At 36.2% G+C, this 13929-nt stretch overlaps 1 protein-coding gene across 1 annotated transcript; it reads right to left on the bottom strand.

Annotated features, from left to right (window-relative positions):
- Positions 1-6235: 6235 nt before the first annotated feature.
- On the bottom strand, positions 6236-8433 carry LOC103948211 (chaperonin-like RBCX protein 1, chloroplastic). The gene is made up of 6 exons (XM_009359210.3): positions 8187-8433; positions 7908-8002; positions 7692-7809; positions 7451-7467; positions 7273-7335; positions 6236-6504 (listed from the first exon to the last, which is right to left on the bottom strand). Exons 1-6 carry the CDS (start codon positions 8347-8349, stop codon positions 6424-6426), a joined length of 537 nt encoding a protein of 178 aa, XP_009357485.2. The 5' UTR covers positions 8350-8433; the 3' UTR covers positions 6236-6423.
- Between the last annotated feature and the right edge of the window lie 5496 nt (positions 8434-13929).

Genomic DNA, 13929 nt, shown 5'->3' with positions numbered 1-13929 from the left:
CCTAAACATTTGAAAATTAAGAAATAGCGACTAGACTTATTGAGGCGCTCACCTAGACCCCTTGGGCACCCGTCTAGACCGCTTAGGCACCGGCCCAGTCCTATCTAGACACTCGCCTAGGTTACGACTCACTTAAACAGAAAATAAATAACTTTCATTTTACATTTTATTTTATTAATAAATTGTAAAAGACTTGTTGAATACTTAAGGGAACACACATTATATACTTGTTCCCCATGGTTTCATTATGTTTCAATAGCTCATAATATATATGTCATTCTATTTGTAGTTTATGATGAAATTATATATATTGTAAGTATAAACAGACACTTATTTACACGAAATATAATAGATTTAATTAAATCCGCCTAGACCCTACTTAGCCGCCTAGACGCTCGGCCCTAATCAGCCACCCGACTAGCGCTTAGCGTCTTTTAGAACCTTGATTGCAAGTGAGTTCTTTCTGTAATATGAAAATTTTTGATGGGATCATTACGCTCGTGTAAAAAGAGAAACTTGCATTAGATAGGATTAGCGTGCGGGCTGATATTTACATGTAGAATGAGGAGACAATCATAAATGTAGAACAACAATATCTTGTGTGTACAGCCGTAATATGTAGCCTTGTTCTCAATCAGGTGGGTTCATGGGTATGGATGAGAGAAAATATCATTTACATGCTCTCTTTTTGTATATGTAATCGTATAACCATGTAATGTAATATGTGGATTACATGAATTTGCTCAAATATAAATAAGTCATCTAATAGAAAAAAAAATATATTGCATCGTGTGTGACTACTCTCACAATAAAAAACACTTGGGTGACGCCAAATAAGGTCGGATGAGCCTCAATGCATGTAATCTCTATTTTTAATAACAACTGCTACATAAATAACATGATCAAACCATCCCACTTAAAATATGCTTATGAAATCAACTTACATAATACGAGAATATTGTATCGCGACGCCATGCTAATCACACCATGCTAATCTTTGATCTTTATAGAATTGGTCTTCGAGGCATTAGCTATTATGCGAATCACAAAAAAAAGTTAACATTAATTGAAAACAAAGTGGACTTGCTAATCATGAAAGTCCTACTTCAAATAGTATGGGTTTTTTACGTTTTAAAAACGTTGAATGGTTGAAGGCTTGTATGAAGTCTTCTGTTAAACCTGTAAAGAGGTAAATTTCTCTCTTGGGATCATCCTAATGTAGGTTAGTGTAAGCTAAATGTGGATGAATTCTAGTCGAATTGGGGCTGGTGGTGTGCTAAGAGATCATAATGGCAACTGGTTAGTTGGCTTTGCGGTGAATTTGGGACAAGGGCAGGTTTGTGATGTTGAATTATGGAGTTTATTCTTTGGTTTACAGCTTGCTATTGATAAGGGTGCTATTGATCTTCATATTGAGATGGATTCCAAGGCTATTGTTATGTTGTTGAAGCAAACCCCAGTTGATAATTTCCATCCTTTGGAGACAATTATGCGTAGCTGCAGATTAATGATGAGACAATTGAGGAGGTGTGAATTGAATCACATTTACCGAGAGAAGAATATTATGGCGGATCAGTTGGTTAACTGGAGTTATAATATGGATATTGGTGTTCTTGTATTTGATGAACCTCCCGTTTGGATTAGATCAGCTCTCATTGATGATGTTGCAGGAGTCCCTTGGACTCGTTTCGCTGTTGTTTTGTAGTTCTCTTTGGGTTGTAATCCCCGTTCTTCACCAAAAAAAAAAAAGTCCAATTTCGACTGTAGTTTTACTATACTAACCTTTAAAGTGACCCTAAGAAAACGATGCAGCCATAAATTATCATCGTAAGGAAATTGTTATTGGTATTTTGAAATTTTCATTTTACAATTCAAATATTTTTATATTAAAAAATATACTTATAAGAAATACAAAATGAAAATTTTAAAGTACCAATAATGACAGTTTCTTAAAAAATATGTAAAAAAGGATCATGGACCGTTAATGTCATTTCTCAATCATAAAAGAAAAGTGGAATTGAATGTTGTGTTGTGAGCCTTGAAGAACTAACTTGTATAGGCCTTCCAAATTTTATTCCATGAATGGGAAGGCAATGAACTGCCCGTGATCTGCCTTTAGATTCCTTCGACAGTTCATGTTAACGGTTCATAACACACAAACGAAGAGAGATGAACATGATAATTTATGAGTGCGATAATCATACTCCAATGTAATGCGCTCTTAGTTTATATGTTATATATAATACAGTGAACCACGTTGTTAATATATATATATATATATCAATACTTATAGTATAATATTGATGCATCTGTATATACGAAGATTCAACAACATGTAACGGTGTGATAATTAATTCGAACAAAGGGAAGAGACAGGGAGCAGATTTCCTTGTTGACTGCCTAAAATTTATGACTTTTATTTTCATGATGAGGTTGGTTAACAGAATAAAGAACTTTTCTTACTCCTTCCAAGTTCAGATGAACAGTAGGATCCCATGATCTAATTTTCATAATATTTATTCTAAATCAATCACTTTCTGTTAACTAGGTTAATGTTAATTTCCAACAATTCGTTAACAGTACTCAATCTTCTACAAACTTACAAAGAAAAGAGAATCACCACGGTGTATTCCATTAATTCCAATTTGTCTGCCCTGCATTGTTAGTCACGTTGCAGATGTTCCCCACTTAATAATAAAAAGAAAATTAAATTAACATTTTGAGTTCGTTCAGAAGTTTGTTTAAAATGATTAAAAACGTTTTTTAACGAAATTGATTTTGGATTTCAAAATCACTAAGTATTTTTTGATGCTTTTTGTAGAAAACATTTGAAGTACTTTTTCATGATTCATTTAGATTTTTACCAATAATTAGTTTAAAAAACATCTTCATCAAAAGCGCGTTCAGTCACTTTAAAAGCATTTACGAGCCCTATAATATAACACTAATAAGAAATAGGCTGTAACAGCAATTAGTTGAGAAAGCAAGAATAACTTACATGGCACACATTGTTACTTAGCATACGAAAGTGATAATACATGGACCTGGATCTCTTCTGGATCCAAAAAATCTGAACCTAAGGATCAAATGATCCAGATCGTTGAAATTGATCAAACGGCTACAAACAGGAAACCCCCTTAAAAGTTATAATAATTGTAGCCGTTGATTAAATTTCAACGGCACAGATCATTTGATCTTTAGGCTCAGATTTTTTGAGTCCGGAAAGGATCCGGGTTCCTGCATGACCTGAAAGTGTTTCTCTCAAGAATTGTCCCCATCCCATCAACCAAACAATGCCATTTATGGTACAGAAACTTGCCGCTATATCTGTTCGCAATCAGTATGGCCCGCACTGCATGTGAATTTCATGTAATTTTATACGTACTATTAAAATCATGCACTTCTGTGTACTGACGACTAAGAATAAACACAATTTTGAGTTCGGACGATTGTATTTAGTATTAATTCAAGGACAATCGGACGAGAATAATTGTTTGTATTTAGTATTAATTCAAGGACAATCGGACGATAATAATTGTTCGAGTGTAAAATTACTGTTAATTGTTGATGCAAATGATATTTTTTTTATACCGCTTGTGCCGTATGTGTTATTACTGTTAGTCGTGGCGCAAGTGAGTTTCCGGTGACAACCTATACAAAGTTGAGAAAAAGCCATAAATAATATTCAACTTATATTCACAATTTAGAAATCGAAGGAAGCAAAGAATAATCCCGCACCAGTTGTCATTGCATCCACTTTGTTTGTCATTTTCTTAAGTTCTAAGTAAGATATGCGTTGGATACTAGTCCACCATCCACGTGACCACCACCATCCACCATTATTCCAAGTTCTGTATACTACACCTGGCTTTATATACGTGTGTATATAAGTACACACACACACACATTTGTGACCTCAAAATTTTGTAAAGTAAATATAAGACTGTTTACGATAGATGTTTTTTCGACTTTCGTAATGCGGGAAGTCTTATTGGTCTGGATTCACCCTTGTGTGTGTGTGTGTGTGTGTGACTGACTATACAATAAAGGCACAAGTCAAATACTGTGGACCTCCAACTTTATGAACATTTCATTGTATTGAATACTCAATAAACATGTGTTTATTTTCATACCAAATCGTCAATAAGCCAACTTTATGAACATTTCATTGTATTGAATACTCAATAAACATATGTTTATTTTCATACCAAATCGTCAATAAAGTAGTCCTCATTTGCTACAACTAATATGACAAAGATCTACTTTGGATCTCATCATCAGGAGCCTAAGGACCAACCAATCCAGACCATTCAAATTGAATATGATGGTCCCCATTAACTCATTCGGCTAGCCCACCTCACAAACTAATGACTCCAATTTTTCTTTCACACAAACCAAGAGCTCATATTTCTTGGTCATTAGGCCCGAACACTTAAGGTTAAGAGATGATCCAAATTCCAACTAATAAACTACAATAGTCTTTTTTTTTTTTTTTTTTTTTTTTGGAGGTAATAAACTACAAGAGTTAGACAACTGAAACTATAAAAACCAAAGCCATTGGGCTTTATTTTTATAGGGTTGAAGACCAATTAAGCCTTGGTCCAGTCTAGTGTTACAATCAAGGAGGCCTCTAATTTTCGGTGACCCGGATCCAAAGGACAAGAATTAGCCCAAGCCAAATAAGAGAAGTCTGGAAACTTTTAAGGCCGCGTTTGGATTGCAATGGACTTTTACTGGTGATTTTACAACAGATCGTGGTTAACCAAACGCCGTCTAATTCCGATGGAAGACAATCGAGCGGACGATTGGTTCAGCATGGAAGCGAAAAGCTCAATGCCTCGAGCAATAAGAGGTTTATTTTATTTTATTTTATTTTTTTTATTTTATACGATTTTTTTGTTACTCTAAAAGCTTGAATTTTTATATTTTGAATGCGATTGTGAAATTCCAAACTTTTTTGTAATGCGACTGTGTGCCAGATATATTAATACATTGTTGTTAAGTGAAATTTTTCTTGCTAAATTAGTGATATTGGAGTAGCGTATAATTGACGATGACATAACTTTTTTTTTTTAATTAAAATAATAATGTTATAACCATTCCAGCATTGCGTGTAATTGACAATGACATAACTAGTTTTACAGTCCCTTACGAAACGCTATTAACAGCTATTTGTTTCTTTGACTATAGATTTAATTTTCCTCATAGGAGGCATTATATTTGTTGTATAATATGATGAATAGAGTGAATCAATTTCACCGTAATGCATGGACATGCAAAGTCTGAGTTTTCTTACTGTGGATTACATGATGGCGGACCGGTCAGAGAAAGGCCTCCATCAAAGTGGAGGCATTACGGTGGGATTTGGATCCTCACCTGCTTGGGATACTAGAGATCAACGAACATAGACTGTTGATCAAAAATCGTATGGTCTCAATTAAATGTTTTTTATATTTTTAAAAGTAAAACACTATCATTTTGGTGAAAAAAATTGTGACCGTACGATTTTTTATCAACGGTTCGTGTTCATTGATCCCTAGGATCCCCAGGGAGCGACCCAGTGAGGATCCAAATCCATTATGGTGAATTATGTTTACAGAAAACCAAAACCAACCTTTTCCTTTTTGCTCATAGATTTCAATCTGAGTACAACACCTCAAATGTTAAGCATTAAGCAATGATATTACTGATCCATGGTTGTAGATTGGAGCACATTGAAGACTATGCTGTCGTATTTTAGTACAGGGCTCATCCGTACTTCTAGTGATCTTGGCAGCTACATTTAAGCAATTAGTCGTGTACAGAAGTGACACCTTAATAATTTAGTTACCGTAAGAAATGCCTCACATGTTCATGCGCGTGTGAGAAAAGATGCTTAGACCCTACATTTCCATGGAAAAATGCTTGTATAATCTATTTTGGTGAAGATTGTAAGACTTGAAGCCCTCTAAACAGGGGTAGGATTCTCTTCTCTCTTTTTTTCCCTCCCCTCCTATTTGAACGGTCACGGTTAAGTCACATCAACATCTTATATTAATTTTTTATAGAAAAAGAGATAAAATAAAAAATGTGAGACGAAGGGATGGAAGTGGATAGAAAGAGGAGGGAAGAGAATCCTAATTCTTTAAACAAGAAGTCAAAATTACATATTCTGTATTTTGTTGCAGGGCTCGAACATCATGTCATAGTTTAGACTGTAGTTCAAGATTGCTGGCAGTTAAATATAATACAGAAGTAAACAAGGTACTCCCTGATTTGCATCTGGTAATTTGAAAGCAACTGTAATCGCATACATTTTTTTATCGAACATTAGTAGTAACAAATTAAATACGACGTTGCTGTAACTATTGAAACATATACAGAATAGAGTCCCACGTCGGAAACCTGCTTCATCTTTATGTACTGATTCGATCGGGTCAACTCTCACTTCTCCTGTTCACCTTCCACATGACTTATTTCTAGGACATAATCTCTCATGAGCCTCGTATTGGATTCATCCACCATCTACAAAAACAAAAGAAAGAGAAATGATCGAGAATCATAAAAGGGTAACTTTTCTCTTTATCCCTGTAGTTATAAGCCGGTAAAATAAGTAGCTACTTTATATAGGCTGGATAATTATTTGCACGGCCCGTTAACCAAGCACAAAACAACTTGAAAATAACATGTTTCGGGTCAACCCATTAACGATTCAGGTTATTCTCAAATCACATGTTTTGAGTACCTATTAACAGATCAAATCGTTTTCAGGTAATCTGTTAAGAATCCGATAAGATATTGTTTTCCAGACCTAGACATTCGGCATGACAATTTCTTGCATGACCTGTTAACCCGACATAAAAAGACACGACTCGTTAAGGAATCGGGTTGTTATTGAGACACCAGATAAGAACCCGTTAAGATAACGGGTTTGACATGACATGACTCATTAAGATAACGAATAAACACGAAAATGACATGAACACGACAAACATGACCCTTTTAACAGACTTACTTTCCCATGACAGGAGGCAGATTGTCTGCACTCCTGATATGGTGCCCTCCCCATGCCCTTCTATTTATGAGGTTACGGTTAAGCCACGTCAACATTTTATATTCCTATTGCTTTTTGTCTTATATCTCTATAAAAAAATCAATATAAAATATTAACGTGGCTTAACCGTGATCGCATAAAATAGGAGGGTATGAAAATGGCACCATATCAGAGGGCAGACAATCTGCTTCCCCCATGACACGGGGGATAAAATAAAATGAAAGGTAATAATTCCTGACCTTGAAGGCTAATCGCTGCAAGTTGTCCCACTCGAAATCATTTTTACAGTATGCAGATCGAACCTGGACACAAAAAATAGCCCCCATATTCAAATTTGTCATTGTTAACAAGTTGGTGGATTATAAAACAAATAAAATAAGCATCCAAATTGACTTAATTCACAAGTCATGGACTGACCTCTAGGATGCGCAAAGCTGCCATTTGGACGCCACATAAATCACAAATAAACCCACATTGTCAAAATTCAGATTAGGTAAGTAATCTGCCTATGAAACACGTCCGTTTTTATTATCGTTGTTAACAAAATTTCCCAACTTATTGATAATATTTTCGATGTGTCCATCTGTAACAAAAAGCAGACGTTCTGCATAGATAATTTACGTAGCAGGAGTTTAGCAGCTGTTGGATATGGACATACCTAGACCCTTATGCCTGGAAGATTCTCTCATCAGATTGGCACAGAATTGGTCTCCATCATTCAACGAGTTCCTACTCAGAAATTCCATCAGCTCTTCGTATGCCTCCGTGTTGTAACTCTGCTCTGAGAGATTTACTGTTAACAAATATATACTACCGAAAATACATATAAATTCGATGAAGAAATTAAGAACAAAGGAAAGGAGGAGGAAAGAACCTCAAGCTGAGCACAGACAATACTAACTGCAACATAAGTGAAGAAACTGTGGAGGTTGTTGGCCGCCTTTGCTTCCGGCGACGCTTCTCCAAATCCTGCATATGACATGTCAAAATATTAAAACGCATAACAATATACAAGTGTATAACGCACTGTCATGTGAGACGACGGTGCGTGATTTGACTTGGGATACCAACAGAGACGCCAGCATCCCCTTGTAGGTAATTTCTTGCCAACAAATATGGGTGTGGAGCAAACGTAATTTACTGAAGTACCCACCACGGACATACATCTTGTGGCAGTGCATGCGAGGGGGACGAGAGGCTCTTGGTTTGGAATTGGATAGCCAAGAAGGATTGTAAGGTAAATTGCTTCTTTTGGGTTTTTGTGGGAAAACAGAAGGGAGCTGAGAGAGTGGGAGTATTGACGCAGAGGATTCCATGGATAACTAGGAGCAGAATAGAGCAGAGCAGACTGAATTGGGATTTCTGAATGATCAGATATTTGGGAAAAAAAAATATCTTCAAGTTCATGCCACCACAAGTCCAGCTCCATGGTCCAAAATATCTATGAAAGCCTACCTGGCAAGCAAGTAAGAGTTTTGCTATCCATTTGTGGAGCCCACCTGTTCAAGTTTTTCTATCCTATTTAGCTAAGAATTCTGTCATATTACATTCCGTATCAATGATACAATGTTATATATGTATATCTCTTTATATAATATTATATAATTAGCAAAGTACACTATAATGATATGTACGCATGTCATGAAAGTAAAAATTTGACATGTAAGATATTTACTTCTGTACTTTTGATAAGTTATTTATGCATAGGTTCGCAATGATTGCATAAATGAGGAGAATCAAAAGAATCGACAACTTCAAGAGAAGATGTTCTACGAGATTGCCTGACTATGAGAATATTCATACCATATAAGATCCGGTGCTACTAATGTACAAGTGTTATTTGTGAAAAGTGCCCTACAAACGGGGAGGGAACTTACTTTATCGAACACTTTTGCTCAAGTTTTTCTCTTACTTCGACCCATTGGCCCACAGCCCGCCTACCAGTCAGGACATAGGAAAATGAATGTTTCTCTTGCTCTTGTCCTCTACTTGAAGCTATAAACCAGCATGGTGATACCTACAATATATTTGCTGAGTCTGCTTTTGCTAATCTCACCGCAGAGTGGCTGCAAAGGGTGAACTCCGTCCCGGTGAGAACTTGTCGTACCTAGCGGTGGAGAAGGGTGTCCCGGCAGGGTTTCTGAAGTTGTACAACCAAGGGTCCGGTTTTAGTTCTGGGAATGGCTTAGTCTTTGTGCCGGCAAGAGGTTAGCATGCATTATAATTATTTTATTCATTACTATACTCCTCAGAAACCGTAAAAAGTTAAATGAGGGGCGCCCAACCACACCATCTACAGAGAGCCTCACACAAAAACATGTGATTTTTGTATTTTAGCTCTATTCAATTCTACGCTAGTTCATGCAATGTGAGAATTGTCCTAATCAGACAGTTCCGCTGAAATTTCTCTTATAAACTAAAATAGTTTTTAGTATCATAAGCTAAATATAGTTTTTAGTAGACTTGCAGGAGATTAGAACTCAGATGAGCCATGATGTATTTAATTCTCCTAATTGTCATTAATAAATCGTATGCATGACAATTGCAGTGACTGGCAATATATTAGACAAATATACTGGATTTGGTTTTATTCCGTCTTTCGCTAGGTCTCTTTCTCCCGTTCATAGAAAACACATGGACGAATTTCAGACAGTGCTCAAACAATAATTAGAGAATAATTGAAGAGATTATCTGATAATTTCTGGGAATTAAAAGACAAATAACACAGTTGCATCTGTGGATGCATATTTTTGTCGAAGATACTAGACAAGAGTGTACGTGAATGGAATAGGACAACTGCTAATCAATCATATGGGGGGCTTGATTAGCTTTCTGGTGAGTAATCCCAGGTCCAAAGATGCTCATTCATTAATCGGGCTATTAAACAGATGTTCGTTCAATATAGCATCAATTTCAATGTCATTGATTTTAACAACATTTTCCAAAGACTGGACGCATTGAGATAATCTCACATCTACTCAATTTTCTTCTACTTTTACTCTATTGACATGATTGATTATTTAGGTATGCTCAATATGGCGATGTTTCTCCAAAATGTTTACGCCTTTGGTGTCGTTCTTTGTGAACTAATATCTGCCAAGGAAGTTGTTATCAGGACAAATGAATATGTTGCTGAATCAAAGGGAGATGATGTCATTGCACAACTTCGTGCCAAAACCAGCAAATCCTCAAGGGTTTCCTGCAACTCTGGATGATTATCTGCATCTTTTTCAAGAATTCCAACTAAATCTGCTGCAAATATAGCCAGATCAGAGTTCGCGTCTTCCTTTGCTTTCTCAAACTTTGCCCTAATGGCAACCAAGATTTCCTGCATATCCAAGCATGATTCCAAGCAGGTAAAATTTCCTAGTTCAAATTTATTTACTCATAAAAATGTGATATAAGATGAAGACATAAGTACTTCCAGGTTGTTCAAGCCTCGAGGCTTCCAAAATGGAAAAGGTCGTACACCTTTTGAATTCAGTTCATGGGAAAAACTTTTTATATCCGCAGGAAGCCTCTTTCTCGGTGCACTTGTTAAGCTTGAAAACGGGGAGACTCGGACTCCTTAGGATTTTCACAATCATATGCAGTCTATTAAGGAAAAATATCAATCGCAAGCACATTATGACAAGAAATAATAGAACAGGGAAACCATCAGAAATTAGTAAATAATACATGGAGACATAAATAAAATAATGGTCCCCGCACCTCTGGTCCATACATCCGAACTTCTTAAACCTCCAGAGTGACCCCAAGATGATATGTTTCTCCCTGTTAAGGATGATGGAGGTATCAAAAGCGATTAGAGAGGGGAAAATACACCACACACTTAATGTGATGCAGTTTGAAAATGTTCTTAATCGGCCTGATCCAAGAGAAGATCTTGGTAAACTACTTGACCCCAGACTCGGGGATTATTGTCCCCTTGAGCTCAATCTGTAAGGTAAAATTTCATTTCGGAATGCAGATTTTATTATATTAGCAATGCCATGCTGGCTTTTCGGGTGCAGAAGGCACAACTTGCGAAAGCTTGCACACAAGAAAACCCTCAACCGAGACCGAGCATGAGATCGATTGTGGTTGCGCTGATGACACTTACATCGTCCAAGGATGATTGGGATGTCTGTTCATTTTACGAAAGTGAAGCTGATCTAGTCAATCTAATGTTAGGGAGGTAGTACGTAGAACATCAAGCTTATTAGACATGCCTAGACAAAGTGACCTCAGAAGAACAATAGTCCTAATCCTTCTTCTTTCGGAATGCCAATCATCCGCAGTATCTTAAGCCGATCATGTCCGTAGTGTTAATTATGTTTCCATTTGATGAAAATTTCATGCTCAGCTATACTAGTGTACTATTGTGCTTCTTGAACTCATTCTCTTCCTCTCCTCGATCTGTCGCATACATCGTATGATAGTAAAATTGGAAAGAAAATTCTAAAAATAGGAGATCCTACGAGGTTTTATCTGAAAAGGGTCTCAATACAATTAGTAGCCGACCACCTACTTTTAGACGGTAGAATGTTGTACTCCTTTGATGTGAGAGCCACACATCATAATTTTGGACTACATCAATTTATCTAACGATTAATCTCAGTTTGGGAGAAGCCCACCTGCAAATACAGGTGCAGAAACTGCAAGCTTCCATATACTCAAAGCATGGCATGCCTGTTACGTGTGAAACATTTTAGACTTCATATTTATGAGCAAACGAAGTTTCTACCTTATTTATATATTACTGTACGTTGTGTGCACGTTCATGTTACATGCTTCCTACATTTTCAAATAACTAGGTTAATATCGTTTTAACGAATTATTTATGTATACGTGTTATATTATGATATGATTTACAAATTAAAAAAATGACTCTCTGTACGCGAGGAGAAAAAAAAAAAAGGATCTGCACAAAATCAAGCTTGAAAGCTTGATAATATTCTAAGGAGTGAGGATCCTGGGAATCCTCCAATTACATATGTTCGTCATACATCGTGTGGTCAGTTTTTGTCAGGTACTGTTTATATTCAATTTTAAATAAAAAATTTACAATGATTTTTTACCGCACGATGTATGATGAACATATGTGATTGGCGATCCTCAAGATCCTGACAAAGAGGATCAGGCGAGGATGCTCTTGGTATTCTAAGCATACTTTCTTGTACCGACCAAAGGAAAAGCACTACTTTCTTGTCAAAAAAGACTCAATCAATGCATTACAATGCTCTCCATTTGTCTAATTATGCTTTGTATAAATTGTCACAATTGGATGACCAAATTAAGCAAAGCAAGGCATATATTCTATAAACATATAAAGGGGATGAATTCATGACATTACTTTTTTTATTACATAAATTATGATACAAGTTTTGTGGGTCCACTTCTAATGTATTCTAACGATTTGAACCGTCTATTTTTTAAATTATCTTTTAAAAATTATGTTTACAAAAAATATCAAAATCTCAAATCATATGACTGTTGGTTAAGGGTTAAGGGTTTAGGGTTTAGGGTTTATTTGTAGAACCAAATTTCGTCCGCTTTATTCACTACAAATGAATGTCTTAATAGTTTTGAATTTATCTAATTTTTTGCAAAAATAATCTATGAATGATATTCTAAAAAATAGACGGTTGTGATCGTTAAGATACATTACGTGTAATATATGCTGTTATATTTGAACCCAATGCTGTTGCCGACCATTCAGTCCAAAACTCGGAACCATGGAATCAAATGAAGTAATCATGTAGTGCTAAATTAGTGCCGTATCTCCTTTTCTTTGACGTGTTAATCTTTGAATGTCCACTTTGAATATGACGTGGTCATCAATCTAATTGGCTCATAATAATACAATAAGGTGCACAAGTCCAAAGGTGTGTGAAAAGTATTCCAATATTTTTACTCTTTCAACATGACTTGTTTAGTGATTATAAATAAATAAAGTTAAAATGGATTGAAATAAAAAATAAAAAAACAATATTTGTTGCATTAGATAAAAGAATTAATTGAAAAATAATTTCTAACCAAAGTTTTGGTCCCTGAATTTAAAATTTGTGATTTTTGGTATCGTGTGACAAGCACACGAACATTTTTTAAAATGAGGATGTGTTTGCTAACATATGGCCACATGTTTTCACACACTCTTATTAATTTTTATTCTTTGATTTTCTTTAATTCATTCGATCCGACATTAGAAATGAAATGAAATGTGTGTGTCGGAAAAAGAGTGTGTGGAGAGCACAACTCCTATTCTAAAGATATTACTTGATGTCATTTTAGATTAAGCTCCAAAATCAAATGTCATATTATTGATATTTTAATATACCAACAACTGCTAGTACTATGGTTTTGTGGTATTCTTCTTCACTTGTAAATGAGAGGTCTTAGGTTTAGATTATCGTCAAAAACTAATTTGAAGCACAGTATTGCTAACCCGTTATGTCACATCCCGGCTCAGGCCCCCACCACATCCTGGGCTCGCTCCACCACCGTAGCACGATATTGTCCACTTTGGGCTTCGACCATGCCCTCATGGTTTTGTTTTTGGGAACTCACACGAGAACTTCCCAGTGGGTCACCTATCTTGGGATTGCTCTCGTGCAAACTCACTTAACTTCGGAGTTCCTATGGAATCCGAAGCCAGTGAGCTCCAAAATGGCATCGTGATAGGTAGGGGATGGAAATATACATATAAGGATCACTCCCCTGGGCGATGTGGGATCTTACAATCCACCCCCCTTAGGGCCCTGACACCCTCGTCAGTACACCACGGCTAGAGTTAGGCTCTGATACAAAATTGTCACATCCCCGCCCGGGCCCGCTCCATCATCGTAGCATGATATTGTCTGCTTTGGAGCATGACCACGTCCTCACAGTTTTGTTTCTGGGAACTCACACGAGAA

This window comes from the organism of the source record quoted next, unplaced genomic scaffold, assembly GCF_019419815.1.
Source record: "Pyrus x bretschneideri cultivar Hongxiangsu unplaced genomic scaffold, Pyrus_bretschneideri_v1 Contig33, whole genome shotgun sequence".
NCBI lineage: Eukaryota > Viridiplantae > Streptophyta > Magnoliopsida > Rosales > Rosaceae > Pyrus > Pyrus x bretschneideri.
Note: the sequence above shows the minus strand (reverse complement) of the source record. Positions and strands in the feature narration are given on the sequence as shown.

Coding starts and splice junctions, on each gene's coding strand:
- LOC103948211 (XM_009359210.3), bottom strand. CDS start 8,349: ATGGAATCCTCTGCGTCAATACTCCCACTCTCTCAGCTCCCTTCTGTT. Junction 8,003..8,186: donor CCACAAGATGTATGTCCGTG/GTGGGTACTTCA, acceptor TGTCATATGCAG/GATTTGGAGAAGCGTCGCCG. Junction 7,810..7,907: donor TTGTCTGTGCTCAGCTTGAG/GTTCTTTCCTCC, acceptor CTCTCAGAGCAG/AGTTACAACACGGAGGCATA.